Source organism: Diadema antillarum, unplaced genomic scaffold (assembly GCF_040938485.1).
Source record: "Diadema antillarum isolate AM-2024a unplaced genomic scaffold, OU_Dant_1.0 seq00000723_RagTag, whole genome shotgun sequence".
NCBI lineage: Eukaryota > Metazoa > Echinodermata > Echinoidea > Diadematoida > Diadematidae > Diadema > Diadema antillarum.
The window spans coordinates 464,361-487,149 of NW_027271626.1; the positions used below are offsets into that span (position 1 = coordinate 464,361).

Here is a 22,789-nt window from a genome sequence, read left to right on the forward strand (position 1 = left end):
CCTATTGTCACCCTAAGGATCTGTAGCTTGTTTATTCTAAAAATATAACACAAATTCGCCTAATTCTTACATCAAATATGCCATAAATACTGCAGTTTTAAATGTCGTGACCGTCTCGTTGATTATGAATCTCTGTTTTAAATTAGCGCAATTTTAGTGCGTGCGTTCCGTTTTCTTCGCGCAGCTTAAAAGGGTACCTTGCGATCGGCACCCCCTCCCCTCCATAGGTAATACATGTGAATTTCACAGCCACTGAGCGGATGTGTAATTGAAACGTGTTTAGTTTGGTTTGTTAGTTTGTTTTTGAGTTTGATTTTCGTTTCTTCGTTTTTATTGTTTTTATAGCTAATGACGCTTAATCCCACGCAATTTTTGTTCTATACGCAAACAGCCATGATACGCAGGGTGCCAATGGGAAGGTACCCTGCCAAGATATAGGTGGTACCCCTACATACTGCATGTACTGTGTGTTGCATATTGGAGATCGCATGCAGCTAGCGCAGTGTACGTGTGCGGTACATGCATGCGCGTATGTAGGCCAACGTAGTGCTAGTGTATATATGTGTATGAGCGACCTGAATCTACACTGATTGCACAAGCCAGCCAGAAAGAGAATCGCAGTGGATCCACATGTAAGTATGGCTATATTTTTCATACATATATAGACTTCTAGGCCTACTTAGACCTACCCAACAATCCTCCAATCAAAAAGATCTACTTGGACATTGTATAAAACAAATAGTGTATGGTCTTTACTCGTGCAATGGAACGAGATTTTGCACTCGGTGAAAGATGAGGCGCACTATTCAACTTGGCTTCGCCTCGTTGAATAGAGCGCCTCTATCTTTCACCTCGTGCGAAATCTCGTACCATTGCACTCGTGACCATTCACTATTTGTATACTAATTTTCTGTGCATGAATGGTCATGAAGCTGACACCGTTTTACAAGTAAACTTCAGCTACCAAGGGGTGAGTATACAAGAGGTATCTCAGAAAAACAAACAAGCTATTAAACAGACAGGTGGACTCATTAGGCGTGGTCAGACTGGCAAAAGATCTTGAAGTTTTGCCAGTGTGACTGCAAACTTCTGGCAAAACTTCCTGCGAAACTTCTGGCGAAACTTCCAACTCCAACTAGGAGTATTTCCCCCTGTGCCGTTCCCCACCAAACTTCTCAATCTTTTGCAAGTGTGATCAGACAACAAAAGAACAGAAAGACTTGGCGATCTTAAACTTCTCGATCTTTTGCCAGTCTGACCGTGCCTTATGTGACAGATTGCAGAAATGATCTATAAAGCATTCATGGAAGAATTCTAAACTTCAAAAAAGACTTTTAGTAACAAACATTCATAGCAAAATACAATCATACAGCAAAATTGGGCAAGCATTCTTCTCTGTAAGAGAGACTGAATTATATTAATTTCTTAAATGCAAGTCTTTGCCATGTTTGAAAGAGTTGCTTCATGCATGCTGCTATAGGAGAAATTATTTTTGCGCTTACTTGCTACTGTGTGACATGGATCATGCAAGTATTCTACAAGCTAACCTACAAGATGACAAAGGTGATGTGAATTTGAATAAACATTACAGAAGACGCAAAGCTACATTTTTTTTTTATGATCCTTTTTTTTTTTTTTTTGCTACAGAGACTTCTACACATTGCAGTGAAAAATTAAGGACAAATCATGCAACATCGAGAATTAAAATACATTGTAAGTCATTTACGATGGTGTTTAATCAGTATTGAAAATACCAAACAAGGCATGATGGTTTCATTAAGAAAATTGAGACTGCATAGTATATCATAGGTAAAGAATTATGTCCAATTGATGAGTACTTCATATTGATATTAATACAATATCTGAAGATGGTGCTATGCTGCACATCTCCAAATTAGCACGATGAGTTGGATTGTGGAAGGTGACCCCAAAATTATTACTACCTTCTGGCAGTAACTGGTTATCATGATACATCTTTGTGAGTGGGCTACAGTACTGATGATATACAGTATTAAATGAGTGTATAATCAAGTACATAACTCTGGACAACCCAAACTGTTCCACAGGTTACAACAGAGGATCAGAATGTATAAAATAAATTTTACTGGGGTACATGTACATGTAACTATGCACAGGAATGTGTTAGAATGATTAATGCGAGCTGAGCATGTGTGTCTGGGGTTAGCCTCCTTCATGAATATGATATGAATGCTTAATGAATGAATATTCATAGGGGTGGGTGTAAGCCGGTCAATGATGTACACATGTGTGTTTACATAGATTTGCATATTCACGATGTAGCATACCTCCAGTTCTAGTTTGGAAAGTTTTTCATTGTCGATGCGAGTGGAAGACAGAAGCTCAGATGACCCAAAGGATGAACCAATGCTAATCTGTTGGGGTAGGAAATTTCCACATTCCATATTCTCAAATAAAAAACCCACAGACGACCAAAAAAAGACTTGGTTTATTATGTACATGTGGTCTTACCCTGGGTATAAAATTGTGAAGTGGTAGTATAGGCAGCCCTGACAAAACAGCCATAAAAGTACAAATACATTGTACTACACTGTATGTTGCTTAGAAACACTTACTTGAAAATTCCAGCCCTAATACTTAACTCTTCAAACAATATTTAATTTGCTATGATTGGTACATTGTACATTACTTGCAATAGTACAACACTTCCTATTAAAGCTTTCTTATCGAAGGTAAAGGCATCACTATGACTGCCATTTGGAAAAGTCTGCTTAAAATTGATAGGGAAGGAAGTCTTTTAACCTGTACCTGTAACATTCCTGCATTACAGTAATACCATTGTTGTTGTGATTTCTATACAATTATTTACCACGAGGTCACAGAAAGGACCATGGCAACCCACTCAAATAATGTGCCATAATAGGGTTGCATCACATACCGGTACATCATCCATTTGGGCAGGGCTCTACAAAATCACTTGGATGCTTGCCTTAGGCTACTTAATTTCTCTGTTGGGCAGGTATATCTAGGGCCCTTGCCAAAATGCACATTTAGACAAGTGGGAGAAGAAATGCCCTGCCTTTGTGTCAAGTTGTTTGATAATACACACCAGTCGATCATATATGCACACACTCAACAACACCAACATAAGTATGCTTATGTTAAAAAGGAAAGTACTTCACAGCATATCTTTTGAGACACACCACACACGCAAAATACTTTGACACATATCTTTCGAACATCTCACATACATATATACACACATTCATTCCACGACTTTAACTCATACGATTGTAGTTATTTTAGTGCTGTAATACACTAGCATGTGTCAATGACTTTTATAACAAATGCATGTAAAGTGCATAAAAAAATTAATCAATGGCAATTATTCAGTATAAAAATCACAGTTATCATTATCATCATTACCATTACCCTTACTATCATACACACATCAATATAGAGGAAGGATGTAAAAACTCACAGCAGAAGACATCCTGGAGGACGCCCTCGACGTGAGGGAGTCCTGTCGCTTGACCTTTGGCTCTCTGGCGTTAGCTTCCTCCTCCTCCTGTGTGGTCCAGTGGAGCTCACGGTTGCTACGGTCACAGAGGACAAAGGCATGAGAGTCCAGCTGGAGTGGTATGGCTTCGTCTGCTACATCGCTAACATCTGTGCAGGGATGGAACAGATACAATACATGATGGAGGGCATAAAATGACATCATGTGGAGTACCAACAGGTCTTGAAGAAATTTCCTGGAAAAACATTGATCTTCCCTTTTCCTTACCTAAGGACTATAGCTGTACGAACTATTTATCTGTATAATTGGATCCAACTTCAATCTGGAAGAACTATTGGCATTAAGGAGGAAAAAAAGTAGCAATTGGGAGGTAAGAGTTAAAAACAGTGATAATGAACATACATCATGAATAATTTGATGAGTCTCAGTGAGAAATAATAATATATTTATATATCTCATAGTCAGATCCATCATATTATTCTTGCCATCAACAGTAAGAGAGCAAGAAGGAAATCAGAGAGAACTAGTCATGTTTTCATCATATCACCATGCATAGATTCTGCATGTTTTTGTTTTTGTGGCAAGGTATATTTTTCCCAAAAAAGCTGCCACATATAGATATCATGTCGAGTGGCTGGATGACGGAATGTATGTCACATATTTGGAGAGTACAGCTGTGACACATAAATACACAACTCTGTATTGAATGCAATCAAACTGTCTCCAGTAAACGTCAGTTTACTCCCTCTAGAATTATGTTGTGCAGGGTAGGTTAGGCTAATGGGCTAGTACATGTAAACACTCAAATGAATAGCTGAAATGAGGCACTCTAGCCAATCCTGGACTCTGCACTCACCACCATCCTTGTCCACTTCCAGGAGACAAAAAAGCCCAGGATCTGCATTCTTCATGGAGAACTTCCTCAGGGCCAGTCTGACCACCTCGATGGCCGGCGTGGAGAGGGAGATGTGGACCAGTTTGCCCTTTGGCTGCTGGCTGGGCAGTCTAAGGACAATCTGGACAGAACAAGACAAGTGCAAAAAGGGACTATTTATTTCAAATGGGCACAGTGCAAGTGACAGGTAGGTAATGGGCTGGGTGATGTAATGAACAGTGGGGAAACAGACAGTAAGAGAATGATTAAACTGTTAGAGAAAAGGAAGATGAAATCAGTTGAATGCAAATGCTACTACCAGGTAGCTTGGGGGTCATTTGGAATGGACACGTATACTGAAGACTCATACCTTGTAAACTATAACGATGACTACATTTACATTTCAATTTTCCCAGTGTCCTGGACATGCTCTAAACCTTGTAAAACTTCACAAATCTGTGCCTAAATTCTGCCATCATTGATGGTAACCCACAACAGCTGCATATTTCTTTATGACAAGCTTCCTCTGCCTGGGATTTGTTTCATAAGGAGGTGGTTATTCTTGTCGCCAATTTCCTTGCTGTTCACAGAGAGGTCACATTTCCTTAAGACTGGCTGCAAAACTCCTCATGACATTATGGTCCCACAAGCAGCCACTTCATACAAAGGTTTGCAGGTACAGCAAGTTACAATATTTGCAGTTACCATAACACCAACTAAAATGCTCTAAGTAATGAGTCATAAGAGTGACTGCCAGTTATCAACATGTTTGCATTGAATGGGATTAAGGTCCAATCATTGTAATAAAAAACATAACAATAATACTAAAAAAAAATTAATTGTCCTTTGCATCCACTGACCAGTTTGTACACACTAACCTTGATGGCACCTCCTTGACCGGTCCTGTGTCTGAACTCAAAGCGTGTGTTTCCAGGGTCCGTCCAGCCACGCTGGACAGCAAGTGGACACTCATCAAGTTCCAGCTCTCTATCATTACCTGGTCAACAAATTAACGGCATTGACAGAGAACTACATGTAATCATTCTTGAAGTGCATCAAAGGATAGAGATCAAAATATGAATTAATTTCTGACAACTTAGAAAGCTTTTGTTTTTGATATTTAATATGATCATCATAATTTTCATTCTCATCATTTGACATTAGCAACATTATAGCTTCCATCATTTTATCATTTGACCATATAGAAGAACAATACACACTGCTCCACTGCAGGGTGAGAGAGAGAAAAAAAGTATACATTATCATTTTGGAAACAAACGGCATTAATGCAACAAACTGTCCATGGAGTTACATCACTCTGGTTCTCGACTGACTACATATATAGGAAAACATACCCTTGTTTTTGCCATGCGAGGGCGCCTGCAGCAGGCGGTAGAGTCTGGGATCCTCGGCAAGGTCCAGCTGATTCAGACAGAGCTCGATAAGGGACTGGGTGGTAGACTCTTCCTCCAGTCTGATGATGAGGGTCTTGGAACCACTCCCTACAAATAAGTGTATAGAACCACTGTGAGTCTCAACATTTATTGATCATACTCCCAGAGACTAATAGAGACAACTATACAAAATACACCGCAACAGATTGGGTGATAGTCTCCTCCTCCAGTCTGATGATGAGGGTCTTGGAACCACTCCCTAGAAACAGGTATATAGGGACACTGTCGGTCTCTGTATACACCGGTCATACTCTCAGAAACAATCAATGACAACGTACAATTGTACTTGTACCACACACTTCATTCTGACTGACTCTCCTGGATACAAATGAATGGACACAATACATATCTTTGCAAACAACATAAAGCAATACAAACACATACACACAAAAAAAATAGAGAGTGTCATTTTTCCTTCTCCTTTTTTCTCTTTGTTTTTTTTTATAAAGTCCATAGAGCCCTTCTCCATATTGTAACTGAATAAAATCTTGGTGTTGATTTCTCACTGTGAGCTTTTTAAACTTTCACTGCAGGGGAAAGGTATGAAAAAAAAAGCCATTTCATTATGGATTCATAAGGATTGGCAATGAAAGGTCTTTAAGTACTCCTGTCATATCACAATTTGAATCAGAGTTGTTACTGTTTCAGGAATCCTTTTTCTCGATTAACCCTATTCTAACTATTCTAACCCTATTCTAACTCGACATTTCGCGCCACGAATCCGCAACGCGCAAAGATTTTGCCGCGTCCTTTCATGACTTTTTTCATTGAAGTCTCCCGCATATTTTGAGACCAAATTTGTGACGTCTGGGTACACCATTCTGAAGTTACACAATGTTTTGCATATACATGTCAACCCGAAAACAGCTCAAATTCATGATTTCGAGTGCAAATTCAATGCAAATTTTGTTTTTTTGTTTAATTGATATAAATTAGATTATTTCAACTTTAAACCATTGAAATTAATAAATTAATAAATAATGTAGATAAGCTTGAAAAAGTGCCTACAACAAATTTTGGCAAATAAACAATAGAAAACAAAAGATCGAAAAAACAGTAAAATACATAAGAAATTAATGAAACAATAAAAAAGAAAACGAAACTGATTTTGATTGCACTATTTTTTTACGAGAAAATTGTTCGATGTGTCTTGAGGAACTCTGACACAAAAATTTAGCAATCCTTCAATCTTTTTGATGGAGTTATATGTGAAAATATGAAAAATATGATTTCATGCGTAAATTTGCATAATTTATCAAAAAATATAAAATCAACATTTTTCTATTGTATGACCATGTAATCTTGTAGTTGACATCCGGCTCTATGTTAAGGCAAAATTTTGCGGCAATCGCGCGATCGGCGGCCGAGATCTGAAGGGGGGGTCAAATTTGACCCCCCCCCCCCCCCATAAAAACTTGGTCTCAAATAGCCCAGTTAGAATAGGGTTTAAGTTAATGTAAAAATCATAATCATCACTCACACACTTCATGGTATAACAAATTGCCATGAGACAATACAATTGGTAGATTTCAGAGGCAGTAATGTACATTTCATACACACATATACACATAATTGCAAATTACTACAACCCTTCATCTCTCTATTCATCCATCCATCCATCCATCCATTGGTGATGACTGCTACATACCTGAGGAGTGTCCGACGTCAGTCCAAACCTGAACTGTGCTGCTGTCTCTTGGACTCTTCTTCCAGTTGGATGGAGAGATAGCCTCCTTCAGTTTGTGGAGGCTGGTGGGTGGAATTCAGGAAGAAATCAGGGAAATATAATCCATCAAGAGTCACAAAATGACACTAGAAATCAAAAACAAGATTTTGGTAAGATGTCTTTAATTCCTGGATTAGCCTATAAGATCTATAAAGAAAGAAAAAAATCCAGCAATAGTCTGTTGAGTATAGCTCATGAAGTAAAACATGGAGATATAATGTACATATACATAATGTTGCATGTTAGAATAGTAGCATTCCTTATATTTCCCATGCACAGCTTTGGGAAATTGCTCCATCCCTTTAATACCCAACTTCCAATTAGTGCAGTGTTCTGTTATTATTTCAATATGATGGTATGGATTGTATCACAGACAGGAAGGTTCTACATAAAACAAGACCACATATGTGATATACAAGTGAATAAATAACAACTTTTTCTCTTTTTTTAATGTTCATCAATCTAGCTCACAATCTACCATCACTTGTAACAAAACTTCTGTAAGTATGTCTCTATGATGTAGTTTCTCAAGCCAATTTCTGCAGCTTTGCTCTCTTAATGTTTAATCCACTACAACCAAAACTACGCTGGAACAATGGGATCTTTATTGCACGATAACTTATCAATCAAATATCAGACACTCAATCTAGATTTGAAAAAACAACATACAAACAAACTTCCCACAAAACAAGCAAAAACAAATTTACCATATAATACCAAAGCTAAATTGAAGTTTTTCACTTACCCTCCCTTCTTCTTTTTCTCTTCCTTTTCACTTCCAGAACTCCTGCTGCTTTCAGTCCTGGAGGCTTTCTTATCTTGCCTTTGAAGATCCCCCGATGTATCCTCCATCTTAGCACTAGTTGAATTCTTTCTGGTGCTACTATTCTTAGTCCCACCTACTGCATCTTGCGTAGTAATGGCCACACCCCTAACACCACCGACTGCTTTGCTACCGCTGCCATCACTGCTTTCGACTGATGACTGCTTCAAGACCTTGTTGTTGGCCTTAGAGCTCATCTTATCATCCATACTGTCTCTTGATCCCTGTTTGGTGAATGGTGCAGGTTTGGAATCTTGTGTGGCTGCTTTAGACTTATTCTTTGCATCATCTGTGATATTTGGATTAGACTCGGCAGTATGATTGATTGCCGTCTTGACAACCTCCACTTGTTGTGTCTCTTCAAAGACCTTTGCTTCATCTTCTTCCTCCCCTTCTTCATCCTCATCGTGGTCACTATCATCGCTGTCATCAAAATCAAAGTCACTGTCAATTTCAGAGCTCCTCCTCCTTGTTTTTGATTCCTTTGATGGCTCAGGCATCTGTTTAGCTTTACCACTCTCAGTTTCTTTTTTCACCGCAGGAGCAGTCTTCTGGTTCTGCCCCTTCTTCTCATCCATCCCAAGAATTGCCTGTATGACAAAGTCATCATCTTCATCTTCATCATCATCATCATCCTCCCAGTCATCATCCGAGTCCGAGTCCTCCTCTTCATCCTTGCTGATCCTCTTTACCCTGTAATCAGGAGTCTCTTCTTTCACTCTCTCTTTCTTGTTGTCATCCTTCTCCTCTTGCTTCTCCCCTTCATCTATCCTGCCGTCCATCTTCTCCGGACTGGACAGGAGGCTGTCTCTGTCCTCCGGCGGGAGGAAGTGGACGTCGTCAGGGTCGTCCGAATGGAGGATGCTGACTGCTGCCATGTACTTTTGCCTCTCATAGCCGCTGGCGTTGCTAATCACACCTACAAAATTTAGGATGTATGGATAATAACTACTTTAGAAACAAGATATTTCACATGAGCCAGCAATTATCACCATCACCACACATAACACGTATAGATGCACATCATTTTTGCCCTTGTTGTTGTTGTTATTGTTGTTGTTGTTTTTTTGGAGGGGGGGGGAGGGGGTGGCTTTGTGAAGAAAACATTAGAAATTCTTGGCAAGCAACACCAGGGTCATATGATTAGGACAGAGTATGACAAGAATCCGGCACTCTACATAGGAGGCCATATTTGAAGACTCATAGATCATACAGGTGTTGGGACTTTAACCTGTTGAGGACGGGCTGATTTTGCTATAACACACACTTCCCATAGACACCTGCCAAGCATTCTTGGGACTCATCTTCAACGGGTTAATTTTCTTAACACCTGTCTAATTTTGCTAGAAGAATTTGCCAACCTCATCAATGTCAGTTACGCCAAACATGTCTGTGCCACAAAGGTTCTCCTTTTGGACTAAAACTTGCGCTGCGGCATGATTATTATCAGTACTCACTCATAACATCTTCCCTCGCCGTGGTGGACGGAGGGTTTGTCAGGTCATACAAGGTTGACAGAAGTTTCTCCCTCTCCGAAGAAGAGTCAATTTCCATTTCATCTGCAAGGGGTGATTGAGAACAAGAGAAAATCTCAACAGAATGGACATACATTGTAGCAGAGGAATCAACACACAGCTTCATAAAGTTAAACTTGCTCCACTGTGACAGGAAAACTACTTGCATTGATAGTATCACAAATGATGTGTGCCATGCAGTCCATGCAAGTATCGTAACCATGTTTCAGCGTAATCATATTTGAATGCTGAGAGCAACACAAGTGATTTACAAATACATGAACAACTGCGGGGAGTGGGGAGCGAGTTTGTAAAGAACATTAATGGTACACAACTTGAAACAGTTACTGTAACATTCAAGTGCACAGATTGCAGTATAGCAGAACTCATTGAGAATGTGCTCATTCGGAAAAAGGTTGATCCACTTTTAGGTAAGTTCTCTCTAAGCTAACAACCCAAACATAACAGGCTTGTTTTCATTTTTCTTTAAAGTTCTTTTAAAATGCTTGTTTGATACTCACCTAATAGAGTCATATCAATATCTGCTAATTCCTTCCCAGATATCCTGTGATCTAAAACAGACAAAGATAAATTAGAAACCAATATGTTTCAATGGCAGGGTGATGTAACAATCTATTGATTCAGTCTCAGTTACTAGTGGTCCATTTCAAAAAGAGGATTGAATATAAGGTAAGTGGCAAATAGATGTAGTTAAGATGTGGCAGAAGGTAGAAAAGATCCAATCAGTTCTGACAACATCAGCAAACCTCTTTCACAGTATAATATGAAAAGATTTAAATTGTTTATCCGAGGTGATCAGTACATTGACATACAATGTTCTTCAAACATTTTAAATCAAATAATCAGCACCTCCCTTCTTCTATGGTATTGATGTCAGCTCATTAAGATACTAGAAAGGACTGAGAAAACTATTACAGAGACAACTAATTAACATATTGCTTCACACGCTTGCCAGAACTATAATAGCAAATAACTGACCAAATTGTGCATCTATAGTAAGATGGAAAACCTTGATCATAACAACTTTAACTGAAGAATTGAGGTTTCCTGTGAACAACTCTGTTAAAACAGTATCTTTGCAACAGATCTCATTATGACACTGTTTGATATACACCTTCATTTGAACTTGGACTTTTAACAATACAATGCATGGGTTGAGCTACAACAATCACATAACACACACAGACACATGTCATAGGCAAAGTTATAATCTGGTAGGTACAAGTAGCTGGATGGCCCTAGAGACCATCTCCTCTTAGGCCAGATTATTACTCAGAAATGTCATATGTATCTAATCAGTAAAAAATTGAACAAAGAAAATCCAACTTTGTTACCTATGAATTACATACATTTCTGGTCAGTTTCCCTTTGTTTGCATTTATTACGTATCTCATTATGTACAGACAGACCTCATCATGTATTCCATAGAAGTAGCAACAGAGGCATTGTATGGGGATGCAGGCAGAGAAGTATTCCACCCCCCAACTCACCCAGAAACACTTGGGCAAGATGCCCCAGGTGGATGGAATCCAACCAGTGGATGATGTCACGCTCATTCCACTGGGCTACCTTCTTCTTGCTAAAAGGAAGATTATCCTGTGGTACGACAACTGGCTTGGAAGATGTGTCCACTGAATAAAGAAAACAACAGCACATGGTCATTACATTTGACAGAGCAATTACATGCAGATTCAAACAAGAGACTTTAGTCATGAATGTTGTTCCAGAGCACATGATCCAATGATCTTGACAATAACTAGTTAGTCATCATGGGGACATGAACTTGAGGACATAATGGGTACATGAAACCATATGATATGTATAATATGGCACAACAAATTTGACTGCATACTACATGTACGAATTCATTTTCCTCAGAACAGAGGTACTGTACAACCAAACTGCTCACATGTCTATACATACATGTCTTTCAGGCATGTATTCTTTCATGTTTGTGAAATCTATATACACAAACTGACACATCAAAAGGCATTTACTCTTTTTTTTTTTAAATTAATGTTTGGAACTTTAAGAATTTTTTTTCACTCCTCCTGTTTTTCTTGCACTGATGACTGCTCTTTGATGACATAAAATTCCCTCCTTCTTTCATCATCTCTATCATTCAACATGGCAGTCAATGTGACTAATTAATTACAGGGGGTGTTTCACAAAGGATTCAAATTGATCTTTAAAGTTAAGATCAATCTAAGATAATGATATGCTGTGCGCGTCTTTGATGAAATTCTTACTCCTTTCTGACAATGACAAGTTTGGAGACTTTATCATTTAGCCATGATCATACAAATTGAAGTACAAAAGTGTAAGTGACAAAGTATTTTTTTTTAGAAATCTAGATGCCAATTCGTAGTGGATTATGAAATCATTACATAAAAAATTGAACAGGAAGCTAATGGCATCCCTCAGTTGATCTGAACTTTAAGATCATCTTAAATCCTCTGTGAAACATCTCAATGACCATGCACCACAGGTAGATGATACACGATGAAACCAGTGAAATAGAAACAACTCATCGATGAGTTATTGCACAACCATGATTCTACTGATAAGACGGTAGTTACTGTCATTCAACATTACTGAGTTAGCAAACATAGCATTCCATGAGTAGCTCAAAATAGTCGCATAAACCTGACTTCATTGACATGCTAAGTCCTTCGTTTGCTTTGGTCATGAAATGTCAGTGAGTTTACATATTTGTGACAGAAACTTTTGACATCATGACTGTATCCAATTTATCCAATTTGTGTGGTATTACATGTTCTATCAATCAGACTTCATTCAGCACAGAGGAAGTTGATTATTTCACATAAACTGTAAAAAAAAAAAAATCATTACTGGTATTTTGTTCTATCTTTGATAGAGTGACACAGAACATTAATTTTCTGGACAGGAAATGTTGTAATTATGCCTCTTTTGAATGGAAGTGCAATTAAAGAACTCAAATGTTATACATATTTTAAACTGTTATCACACTTATTAACACTTATTCTTTGCCAAACAAAATATACATGTTACTTTGATTTCACTGACGTCACTCTGAACATTTTTTGTCTTTTCAAGTTAATTCTTCTGCTTGAACACCAACCTGGTGGTGATTTGAACTTGCGGCCATTTCTCCGCTCTGGTGGCAGAGGAACGCCCAGACCATCCGCACCGGACCCCGATCCCGACCGCGATTCAGATGACGCCACAGATGCTCCACTCAGGACGGACATCAGATCACTGTCCTTTCTACCCCTCTGGGCCTCCACCCTATCATCCTTCTTTTGATTCTTCTCTCTCTCCTCCATCAGCTTTTTGGAGGGGGATGCACCTGCTGCCGAGGGGGGAGGGTGCTGTTTGGGCGTCGGCGACAGAGTGGGCGACTTGGGAGAATCGGGAAAGAGGTCATCATCTGATGTGTCACCAAAATGGACGGAGCTGGAATCGTCTCCTTCTGAATCAACAGCCTGGTAAAATAAAGAGAGTAGAAAAGATTACCAGCAAGAAAATTTCATTGCTCAATAAGAGCAATATTATTTGTATGACTGGTAGTGCAAACTGAGACACATAACAACACAAATGTTGCGATTGATATCACTTGGGAGTAAGATGTGTAATTCTTTTGAACATATGATAACATCTCTAGAAGTCAAAATAATGAATGCAATAATTTGTACTTCAAAAAAATAAGACATGAAGGCTGATATCTAAATGTCTTTACCCCGTTGAGGATGAGTCCCAAGTATACTCGGGCACGTGTCTAACGGGAAATGCATGTTGTAGCAAAATCAGTCCGTCCTCATTGTGTTAAATAGCTTTGCCTGTTTCTGTACACTGCAAATTAAATAATTTCTGCCATGCTCAACTCTGCCAGGGCAGTTCTAAACTGTAACAAAGCAATTGAGTTGTTCACAGTGATCAGGTCGATTTAAGCTATTAACCTCTATATTCTTCTGGACTAATATGCAACTTTCCCAATGAAACCAACAAGGCAGGTGTGTAAAGTGCACACTCTGTGTGTGTTTGGGACAGACCACTTCACTGGGTTTTATATACACCATGCTCTTGCACTGAATAAATCTTTTATGTGTGTAGGTTGTTACTCTCTCAAAAATGGTGCCTCCATTTTATGTCATACTGCATCAAATCAGAGTGCTTTGCCTCTTAGAAGAGAAATTGCTTGAAAACACACAACACTGCTTAGAGACTCACTAGGCCTCAAACCCAAGCCATCTGATAGTATCAAGGCAGATGCACGACTGATTGAACTACCTCTCCGGCCCATCACGTTACTGAACAAGTCCGTCACACCTGTCTGACGGCATATTGTGCTTCTAGAATATTTGATTGACAGCTTACATCTCATCCTCTCAAACTTTAAAGGGGTCACTCACTGAATACAGAAATTCTTGTAGAACATGTCAGTGCAATTTGAGGAAAATTGGGCAATCTGTTCAAAAATTACAATGCTTTTAATAATAATCTTGGTTGAATCCCTGTTATGTTATAATTGGATGGGCACGCTGCAACATTTTGTGATGTCACGATAGTAAAGCAACAAAAGAAATATATCAATAGAATCCCAAAGAATTCATCACAAATGTAAAATTAACAATCCCTTGACTTTTTACTGACACAAATCAAGGCTAATACTCTCTCTGCCTTGTGGGAGGAAAGTCCAGTGCTCTTTCATTATACTAGAAAAATCAAACTGTGTGGAATTTTCTTTCTATTTCTCATAAGAAAGTATTGTGTAACCGTGACATCATAAACTATTGTACCCTTGCCATCAAACAACAACAAACAAATGGATTTCACCAACATTGGAAAATTCTTGAACTTCAAGGATGTGTTCTGAATTTGGTGATACAATTCATGTCATTATACACCAAAACCATGCCAGGGAGAATCAGCAACAGGTAGTCATGACTGATATTAGATACTTACATGCACCTGGTGGCGACAGTTAAATCCAAAAGATTTAACTCTCTAGACAGAGAAGAGTTTTACATTGACTTGGTGGCAAGCCAGTAGCTAGGGGGCAGACTGACTATTGGACATTAATCCCAATGTTGCAAGTGTTTGTGTAGAATATGATCCTGTGGGAGGGGACAACAAACCACTTCCCAGGTGACAAGACCATGAGTCAATGAGATACGGACAGGTGGGCTGGTCAATGACCTCTGGGCATCTGTTTACGTAAACACACTCAGTGTAAAAAGATGATATTGTGCTGTCTTGAGTCATCACATTAGCATTCCCTTTGTCATTAATATAAAGAATTTGCTCTTTTTCCTTTAATGAAAAAATAGTACTCTTGTCTCAAAATGAAGAATAGATTCATGGAAAAAAAAAACCTGAATAAAAAACAAACAGAGGCATTCTAAACTGTATTTTCTTTGATAAGAATGGAAGTTAGCTACTGAAGTCTCAGTTGCATACAGTACCTGTTGATTAGGAGAGGTTGGTTTCTGTTCTTTGATGTTGGCAATTTCTTTCAAGAGTCTTTGTCGAAGACTAGCTTCTTCAACTTCTAAGTCGACTGTGAAGCAAAAGAGAGACAGAAAGAAGAGTTGTTGTTTTTTTCAATATATTCATTGTACAGATATTCTAAGAAACCATTACATACCTTACTACATACCTGCCAACATTTCAAGATGAAATATCTTACTCGTGGATAGCAAAAATCTTATTTTATATGCAAACTGAAGTTAAAAATCTTACTTTCAGTCAAATCTTCAGAAAATACACATGAAAGGTATATCTAAATATTTTTTTAAAATCTTATTTCTCTGACAAAAAATCTTATTTTGCTATTTCTAATGTAAAAAATCTTACTGAATCAGATAAAATCTTATTAGTTGGCAAGTATGTTACTAGGATAGCGCACTCTCTTCAATCAAAACATGTATGCTCATTGAATTATATCTTATATCAAAAGTATTTTCTCCAAGTCACTATGACACAGAAAACTGATGAAAAAAAAAGGAAAGTATAAACGAATTGCCACAAATTACAATTTTTCACCTTGTTCTGCATCACGAAAATCATGACATATATCATTTACCAGTACTTACAGGAGATCCGGTACGGGGGAAACACTTTTGAACTAAAACTTCAATCAAAACATCATCTGCATCTGAAGTTCATGCTATGAATGTGAACCTGCATTTATGCACATACACACGTAGTCCAAGTCGCACGGACCAATTTTCTGGAAGGCCTAAAAACACATGATATGGATTAATGCTGTTGATCTTTTTTTTTTCTTCTGCAATTTCATCAAGAAGGAGTCCTTCCATTTAGACCAGGAATTTGAAAGAATAAATTAGGTAATTAGGGGTATTCATTTTCCACCAATGAAGCACATAAAAGAGGACAGAAAAATGTACAGAAAAACCCTACAATGTACACAATCTTTCATCTATCAGCAGCACTAATATTTGCTTGAGATAACCATGAATATGATGGGCTTAATGAGTATACAAAGTTGCAAAATAATCTAGTTATCCCTTCATGGATGCCTTTAAAAACAACAACAACAACAACAACAACAAAACCCTGATTGATAATGAAACAATTTCATTTTCTGAATTGTGATGCAAGGTTGCATTGATATGGGAATATATCTTATCACGACTGTGCCAAGAATGAAATCAACATTCATGTAGGAATTACTCGTATCATACATATTAGGTGCTTAGTTTCTAACAGAGAAACTATTTCTCTCCCTAATCCTATCAAACTCAACCTAGAGCTCAACAGTAGGTCTATAACCTCTTCTTTCATAAGAATATAACTGGTATTAATGAAGATGTCCTTACTCAAATCATCCTCCGTGAGTTGAGACAGATAATCTCCATCGATGTCACAACCTGCAATAGAAAAAGACAGGCGGAAAGTGTTCTTAGTACAATGAAAGTGGAAACTTTTGCAAGATTGTTATTTTTTTCTTGCAATAGGCCAATCTGATAAACTTCACTTGTTCATATTTTTGTGGATTAATTTTTGTTTTGATTTACCAGAACATACAAATTGTTATTATTGCAATTAGTGTACAAGTAGTTCAATGCCTGGCAGCATGAAATTATATTAAGAAATGATTAATTAGAAACATAATTTGTGCTTTTTAAACCCTCTACAAAAGCATTTTACTGCGAGTAGAGCAAAACTGCATGTTTGTACCTTAATAATTTACCTCCTTTGGGTATGTAACTGAAATGATTAATCAACAAATCAGCATGAAAAATTTTTAAAATGTGGTCTTTCTAATAAACAGTTGTACATTCTCTTTCAGTCAACTTCAAGGGGACATTACTCATTACCACTCATGTGGAGCACTTATTTTTCAAGCTGTGCTATCCTAGGGAAGAATGAATTATGAGCAGTTTTTGACTTCCGTCAAAGCTAATGTATCCTGCATGACTTCTGAAAATCATTCACCTACGAGTGCAAATCTCACACAATCTAATGGTCTAGAAATAATACAATGCACATTCAGTTATGATCCTGAAGACATAATATATGTATAAAAGCACCTAAAATAATCCATGTTCTCCAAACTCAAAACACTAGACTAAATTGCTACTGAAATTTCTGAAATTTCCATCATGCCTTGTAACTTTTATACATCTTTATCCAGTCTACATCCTGCTAACATCCAAGTCTGGGTCTGTTGTCGTCTGAGCTAACGGCAGCCCGCTGCATGGATCACTGCGAGGATTACAGCCCAAACTTACTCACGTATTCACTCTAATCCCCCTCTTAGCCATCAGTGGCTAAACCAGACGGCTTACTCACTTCTAGGTGAACTTCCATCGCACGCGCTCTGCTGATCGAGCATTTTAAAAGGCAGAATCATCCTTTATTCAAAGCTTAAAAAAGTAAGTTCACTGCACAATGCAACATCATCTGCATTTTTGTGTAATGGTATCCACATTTGCATGAAGTACAATATCACATTTAATCACCAAAACTTGTTCTTCAAAGTTCTTCCTTAGCTGTGATTCTGCTGCCTAAATTTAAAAAAAAAAAAAAAAATCTTCTTTATTTTTTCTTTTCTTTTTTTATTTTGCATTAAGATGCAGTTGTAAAAAGGAAAAGAAATCTTTGATTGATAAATTTATACCAGGGTGAGGGGAAAAAAAAAGATTTTACACTGTAAGTCACAGAGAGAGAACAAATACACAATGTAAATCCTTCACTACATACATGTTGTACAAATGTAGATCAAAAATAAAAAATAAAAATAAAATCCCCATTTGAAGCAATAAGATATCAGACACCAATTCTAGACCAGCACATAGTGTTTGTATACAAAGTGTCTCATGTTAAGAAGAAGAATCTGAAAATTACCTACTGTACAACACAACTCATACATATTTATGTCATCAAAACATTTAAAAACATGTTTCACAAAATGTAGATGTAGAATCTGAAATGGAAAGCAGAAAATAGCACCATCCTCACACTGCAGCTTTAAGGATTAGAGTACCTACACGGCTTCCTTGCCGATGTTTGGACCAGTATTCCAGGAGCCACTGAAAGATGAGATTATCTCTGGGACACCAAGCTTATTCCATTCAAGGACACATTGGGCTAATCCCTCCACCCTTTGGCCAGCTCAAGATTTTTTTTTCCCCTTTAAGTCTCGACTTTTTCCCTACCCTAACAAGGGATGCATTCTGTACATTATTCATGTGGGTAGCATATGACCAAGCACATTACTTGTATGTGAATATAAGTGGGATGAGACAGTTGATGACATCGTCAACTCATCCAGTTTGACTTTGTGGTTATTGTACTAATTACCACCGCTACGTGAAAACATGCAGAACTTTGGAAATCCTGTTACTTCCTTATTTAGCGTCCGATTCTAATGAAACATTCACCATCTTGTCAGTTTGGGTTCATTTCATTCTACATAAAAAAATGCACTGTTTGTACAGTATTTAATGTCACCTTGAATGTGATGGTGCTTTAAGATGTACAGGAAGATACTTTAAAAATCCGTCACAGTGTGGGATGCCCAAACCATAATAGCCTTGATGTACATTGTACTTCAGTCATTTGGGGGGAAAAACAGGTTATCTTGACATGTTCACACTGTTTAAACTAAATTTATACAAAGTGTAGATACGGTATAAAAAAGAAAAATGGAGTATTATGAGCCAGAGGTCAGGATTTAAGATAAGATGACTGGCTTTGAGTGGAGTACCAAAAGTGTGATGTCATGGCCATTCATCACCATGGAAACTGGTTAAAACACACCTGCCCTCGTCTATGAGGAATTACAGCAATTGCTTCTTTCAAAACCATGCTCGGACTTGATTTCAACCCAAGCTATTTATTTCAGAAGGCAAAAGACTGTGACATCATCACTTCGGCACTCTATAATGATTTTGCTTACAATCTTCAACTATATTCACAGATCTATGATGAATTAGGGGTATCAATACAGTTCTTACGTTTTGATGTGTGTTGGGGGAAATCTGTATTTCTTTTTGTTGTTTCAAATCATGCATTATACAATTTGTAGACTCATTCGCTTTAATGGCAATGTCAGGCAAGGACGTACTTTTTTCTTACTTATTAAATATTATACATAAGTAGTTAATTATGGGAGGTCACCTTTCCTAACTTTATTTTTTCTTGGGCATACAAAATGTAGTTTCTATTGGCTTCAGTATAATCGGGGGTCTTTTTGAAGCAATACCATGTACCCGGTACACAAAATGCATTATACAATACAAATGCACAGTAAGTGTATACCGGTACACATGTACATGTGCTCATGCCTAGCGTTGTGTACCATGCCATTCGTTATTCAAACTTTACTTTAATACAATACGTAGAGGAAAATTTATACAAACAAAAAGTATGTACGTTTCACTGGAGTTGGATATTAAACAAGATTTCAAGTTAATTTCTTTTAAATTCTACATGTTTTTCTGATGCAAGATATTTATTGTAATCACTATACATCTTGACTGAACGTGATACTATGCAATGTGTGCACGTGATCAGGTAACCATCAAAATGGATCCCAGTATTAGTAAAAATGTACATTGTATGCGTATAGCTAACATTAGTATCAGCGCTTACGGAGCAGAACTTAAGTAACGCGCGGAGCACAAGTGCCACATTGTTTATATAGAGATGATATGATTAGATCTATTGAAATGTGTACATACTTTTAGGGGATATCACAGGTAACCTGTTTTTGTGTACATTCTAGCTGTACACAAAATTGATTTCCAGGATACTGGTACACTTTAACATTTAATAGTCTGAAAGACAATGACTATCAGAAATATCAAGGAAGTATCATGGTGGTTGGGGAGTGGTGGTGTTTTGAGGGAGTGAACACAACACTTGATAATTTGTCACCTAAACTGGCGTCACTGCTGCATATTGGTGAGGAAGCACGTATTATAAGGTCCCTACACTGATAATTCAGTCTGGAAAAATAATAGACAGAAGTTGCATTTCCCATATTTTCCCAGTTTCTATTATCTGATCCTTTTCTTTCTTTTCTGCTCAAAGGACAGTTTCAGATGTTTTCTATTCTGATGATTACTCTCCATGACTGTATGAATGTACACATGTATGCTGTATTACTCTCGGTCAATATTAAAGATCAAATCATTATAACAAAAATACAGATTGAGCATACAATCTTACTCATGGCAGATACATGTATTAAGCATTAATGATCTTATTCACAGAGAGTACAAGAAAGAAGAAGCAGTTCAGAAAAACAAACCTGTGCAACTTTACTCTCCATTAAATGAATTCTCTTCATTCACGGCCAATGAAGCTTTAAATAGTTATTGCCATTTGTTATTAGAATGTTTCTTTAGCTTTGTATGTTCATACACAGATTATCTTCACTTCAAGTACAGTGTGTAAGATGGGTAACGTATCTAACTATGGAACACTTTGTGACCCAATGTGTGTAGCCCCTATCAGAATGGGAAAATGATTAATTCTCACAATGCATCAGTAATAATGATAACATAAACATTTTATTTGAGTCAGTATTACAGTTGTGGATACTGGACAAGGATTGGGTCATAGACGGGAGAGCTTTATTTTTGGTTGATTGTACTTGCTGGAAATAGCTCCATCTTCCTCCTTTTTTTTTCTTTTGAAAACATGCTCTATATTGCCCTTGAAGTAAAGCAGATACATTGTATTTCAAAAGTATCCAACTTTGCACAGCTTAATGAATAATATTTCATTCTGTCAAATAAATTGCTAAACTGAACATACAAAACAGACACACACATACACAAAGCTCTTATAGACCTCACACATTTAACAGACCTCCACACTGTATTTGTCAGTAGTGGAGGTACATGTATTTTTTTTTTCAATAATTCAAAGGCAGCCATATAAATTTCAATGCTTGTGGACTTCAGGCACCTAAGCAACACACTTGACCTTGTGTGCTCATGCATGAATCTTATGATACTCCGTACAGTGTGTACACTAACCAACACAGAGCAGAGACCTACAAGGATATGTATGCTTATATTTTTATCATTTATGGCCTGTGCACAGATATCTGCAGGAGGTTATTGTATGTTTGTATATTATGCACTGATGATTTCATCTGACAGTATTCCTTTCCCACGGCATCAGCAACAAAAAACACAAATATACAAATAATATCATCTATTCCACAACAAACTATGAAATGAAAATAAAACTTTTTTAGTGTACTTAAAACATGATGGGAATGTTTGCACTAGAAAGAAAAAATACTGAAATAATCATAATTTTTTTTTCCTTTCAGACATAATCATGACAAAATTATCAGACAAATCTAAACATTTCAAATGATATCACACACTCACCATCAAAGAGGTCAGCAAAATACTCCAAATCGCTGTCATTCAACCATTTTAGCACCTCCTCCTCCGACCACACCTCAATAGCCTTGCTGGCATAACCGCTCCTATCCTGGCGCCCCGGGGTGCTGTTTGCCGCCTTTCCAGCAAAATCCACATCTTCCTCCCCATCACGAAATGAGGTGACTGGGATGGAGGAGGAACGGGAAACTGCCGAGTTCGGTCGGCTGACCTGCTTCAAGACGCCATACCCCGGGGGCGGCGTGTACGTGGCACGGAGGGTGGGATGATTCGGCGTGCTCGACAGGGGTTGCAGGGAGCTGTGATCCGGCGGAATGTGCTCCGTGTATTCCGGTGGGGGCAGCGAGTGCACGTAGGTGGACGTAATGCGTCCGGACTCCACGCTGGGTGAGCGCGAAGCGGGGCCGTTACGGATGAACGACGCCGGAGAGCCCGTGGCGGTGGAGAGCGGGGAGCTGCTGCCGGACGTCTGGCCGTCGACGTAAACGTCCGTCTTGCCATTCTTGTTGGACTTCTTGGCCCGTGGTCCACCCTTCAGAAGGTTGTTGAGGGACGGGAAGCCAGAGGGAGATGAGCCACTCTTATTGTTGGCCTCCTTCTTCTTCTTCTTCCATCCAAACATGATGGAATCCCAAGAGACAAATGACTGCACAGCATGAAGGCCTGGTGTGTCAGTGGCATGTGGATGGGGATGGGGACGGGGGAGGGGAGGCTTACCGGCAATGTGTCATCAGGTCGTCGAGGGCGAGCACTGAGCTAGTATAGGCTTCACGCACACCTGAGTGGGAACACAAAAGGACAGTGAGTGTGACTGACTGCGCAACGTGTCCCAGTAATTATCAGCATCATTGGCTGAATGCCAAGCAATCCAAATCCCTGCTATTCAGCCAAGTAGACTATTGAACATTTCCTCAGTGACTATGAAATACCAGGACACAAATGACACGATATACAAATTACCTGCATATATTATACGGTTACTTTTCTCGATGGATTTACAAC

At 38.2% G+C, this 22,789-nt stretch overlaps 1 protein-coding gene across 1 annotated transcript in view; it reads right to left on the bottom strand.

The window, feature by feature from the left end:
• The window catches only part of LOC139738131 (uncharacterized), a 37,930-nt gene extending 15,382 nt beyond the window's left edge, over positions 1 to 22,548 (bottom strand). Inside the window, exons 1-14 of the mRNA XM_071648792.1 lie at positions 21,773 to 22,548; positions 16,736 to 16,786; positions 15,359 to 15,453; positions 13,015 to 13,378; positions 11,402 to 11,542; positions 10,412 to 10,462; positions 9,834 to 9,935; positions 8,299 to 9,295; positions 7,476 to 7,576; positions 5,729 to 5,875; positions 5,252 to 5,370; positions 4,356 to 4,515; positions 3,464 to 3,648; positions 2,307 to 2,393 (exon numbers count right to left, since the gene is read on the bottom strand). Coding sequence (XP_071504893.1) covers positions 2,307 to 2,393; positions 3,464 to 3,648; positions 4,356 to 4,515; positions 5,252 to 5,370; positions 5,729 to 5,875; positions 7,476 to 7,576; positions 8,299 to 9,295; positions 9,834 to 9,935; positions 10,412 to 10,462; positions 11,402 to 11,542; positions 13,015 to 13,378; positions 15,359 to 15,453; positions 16,736 to 16,786; positions 21,773 to 22,409 — 3,237 coding nt within the window. The 5' untranslated portion in view covers positions 22,410 to 22,548. The remainder of the gene's footprint in view (positions 1 to 2,306; positions 2,394 to 3,463; positions 3,649 to 4,355; positions 4,516 to 5,251; positions 5,371 to 5,728; positions 5,876 to 7,475; positions 7,577 to 8,298; positions 9,296 to 9,833; positions 9,936 to 10,411; positions 10,463 to 11,401; positions 11,543 to 13,014; positions 13,379 to 15,358; positions 15,454 to 16,735; positions 16,787 to 21,772) is intronic.
• Positions 22,549 to 22,789: the final 241 nt, after the last annotated feature.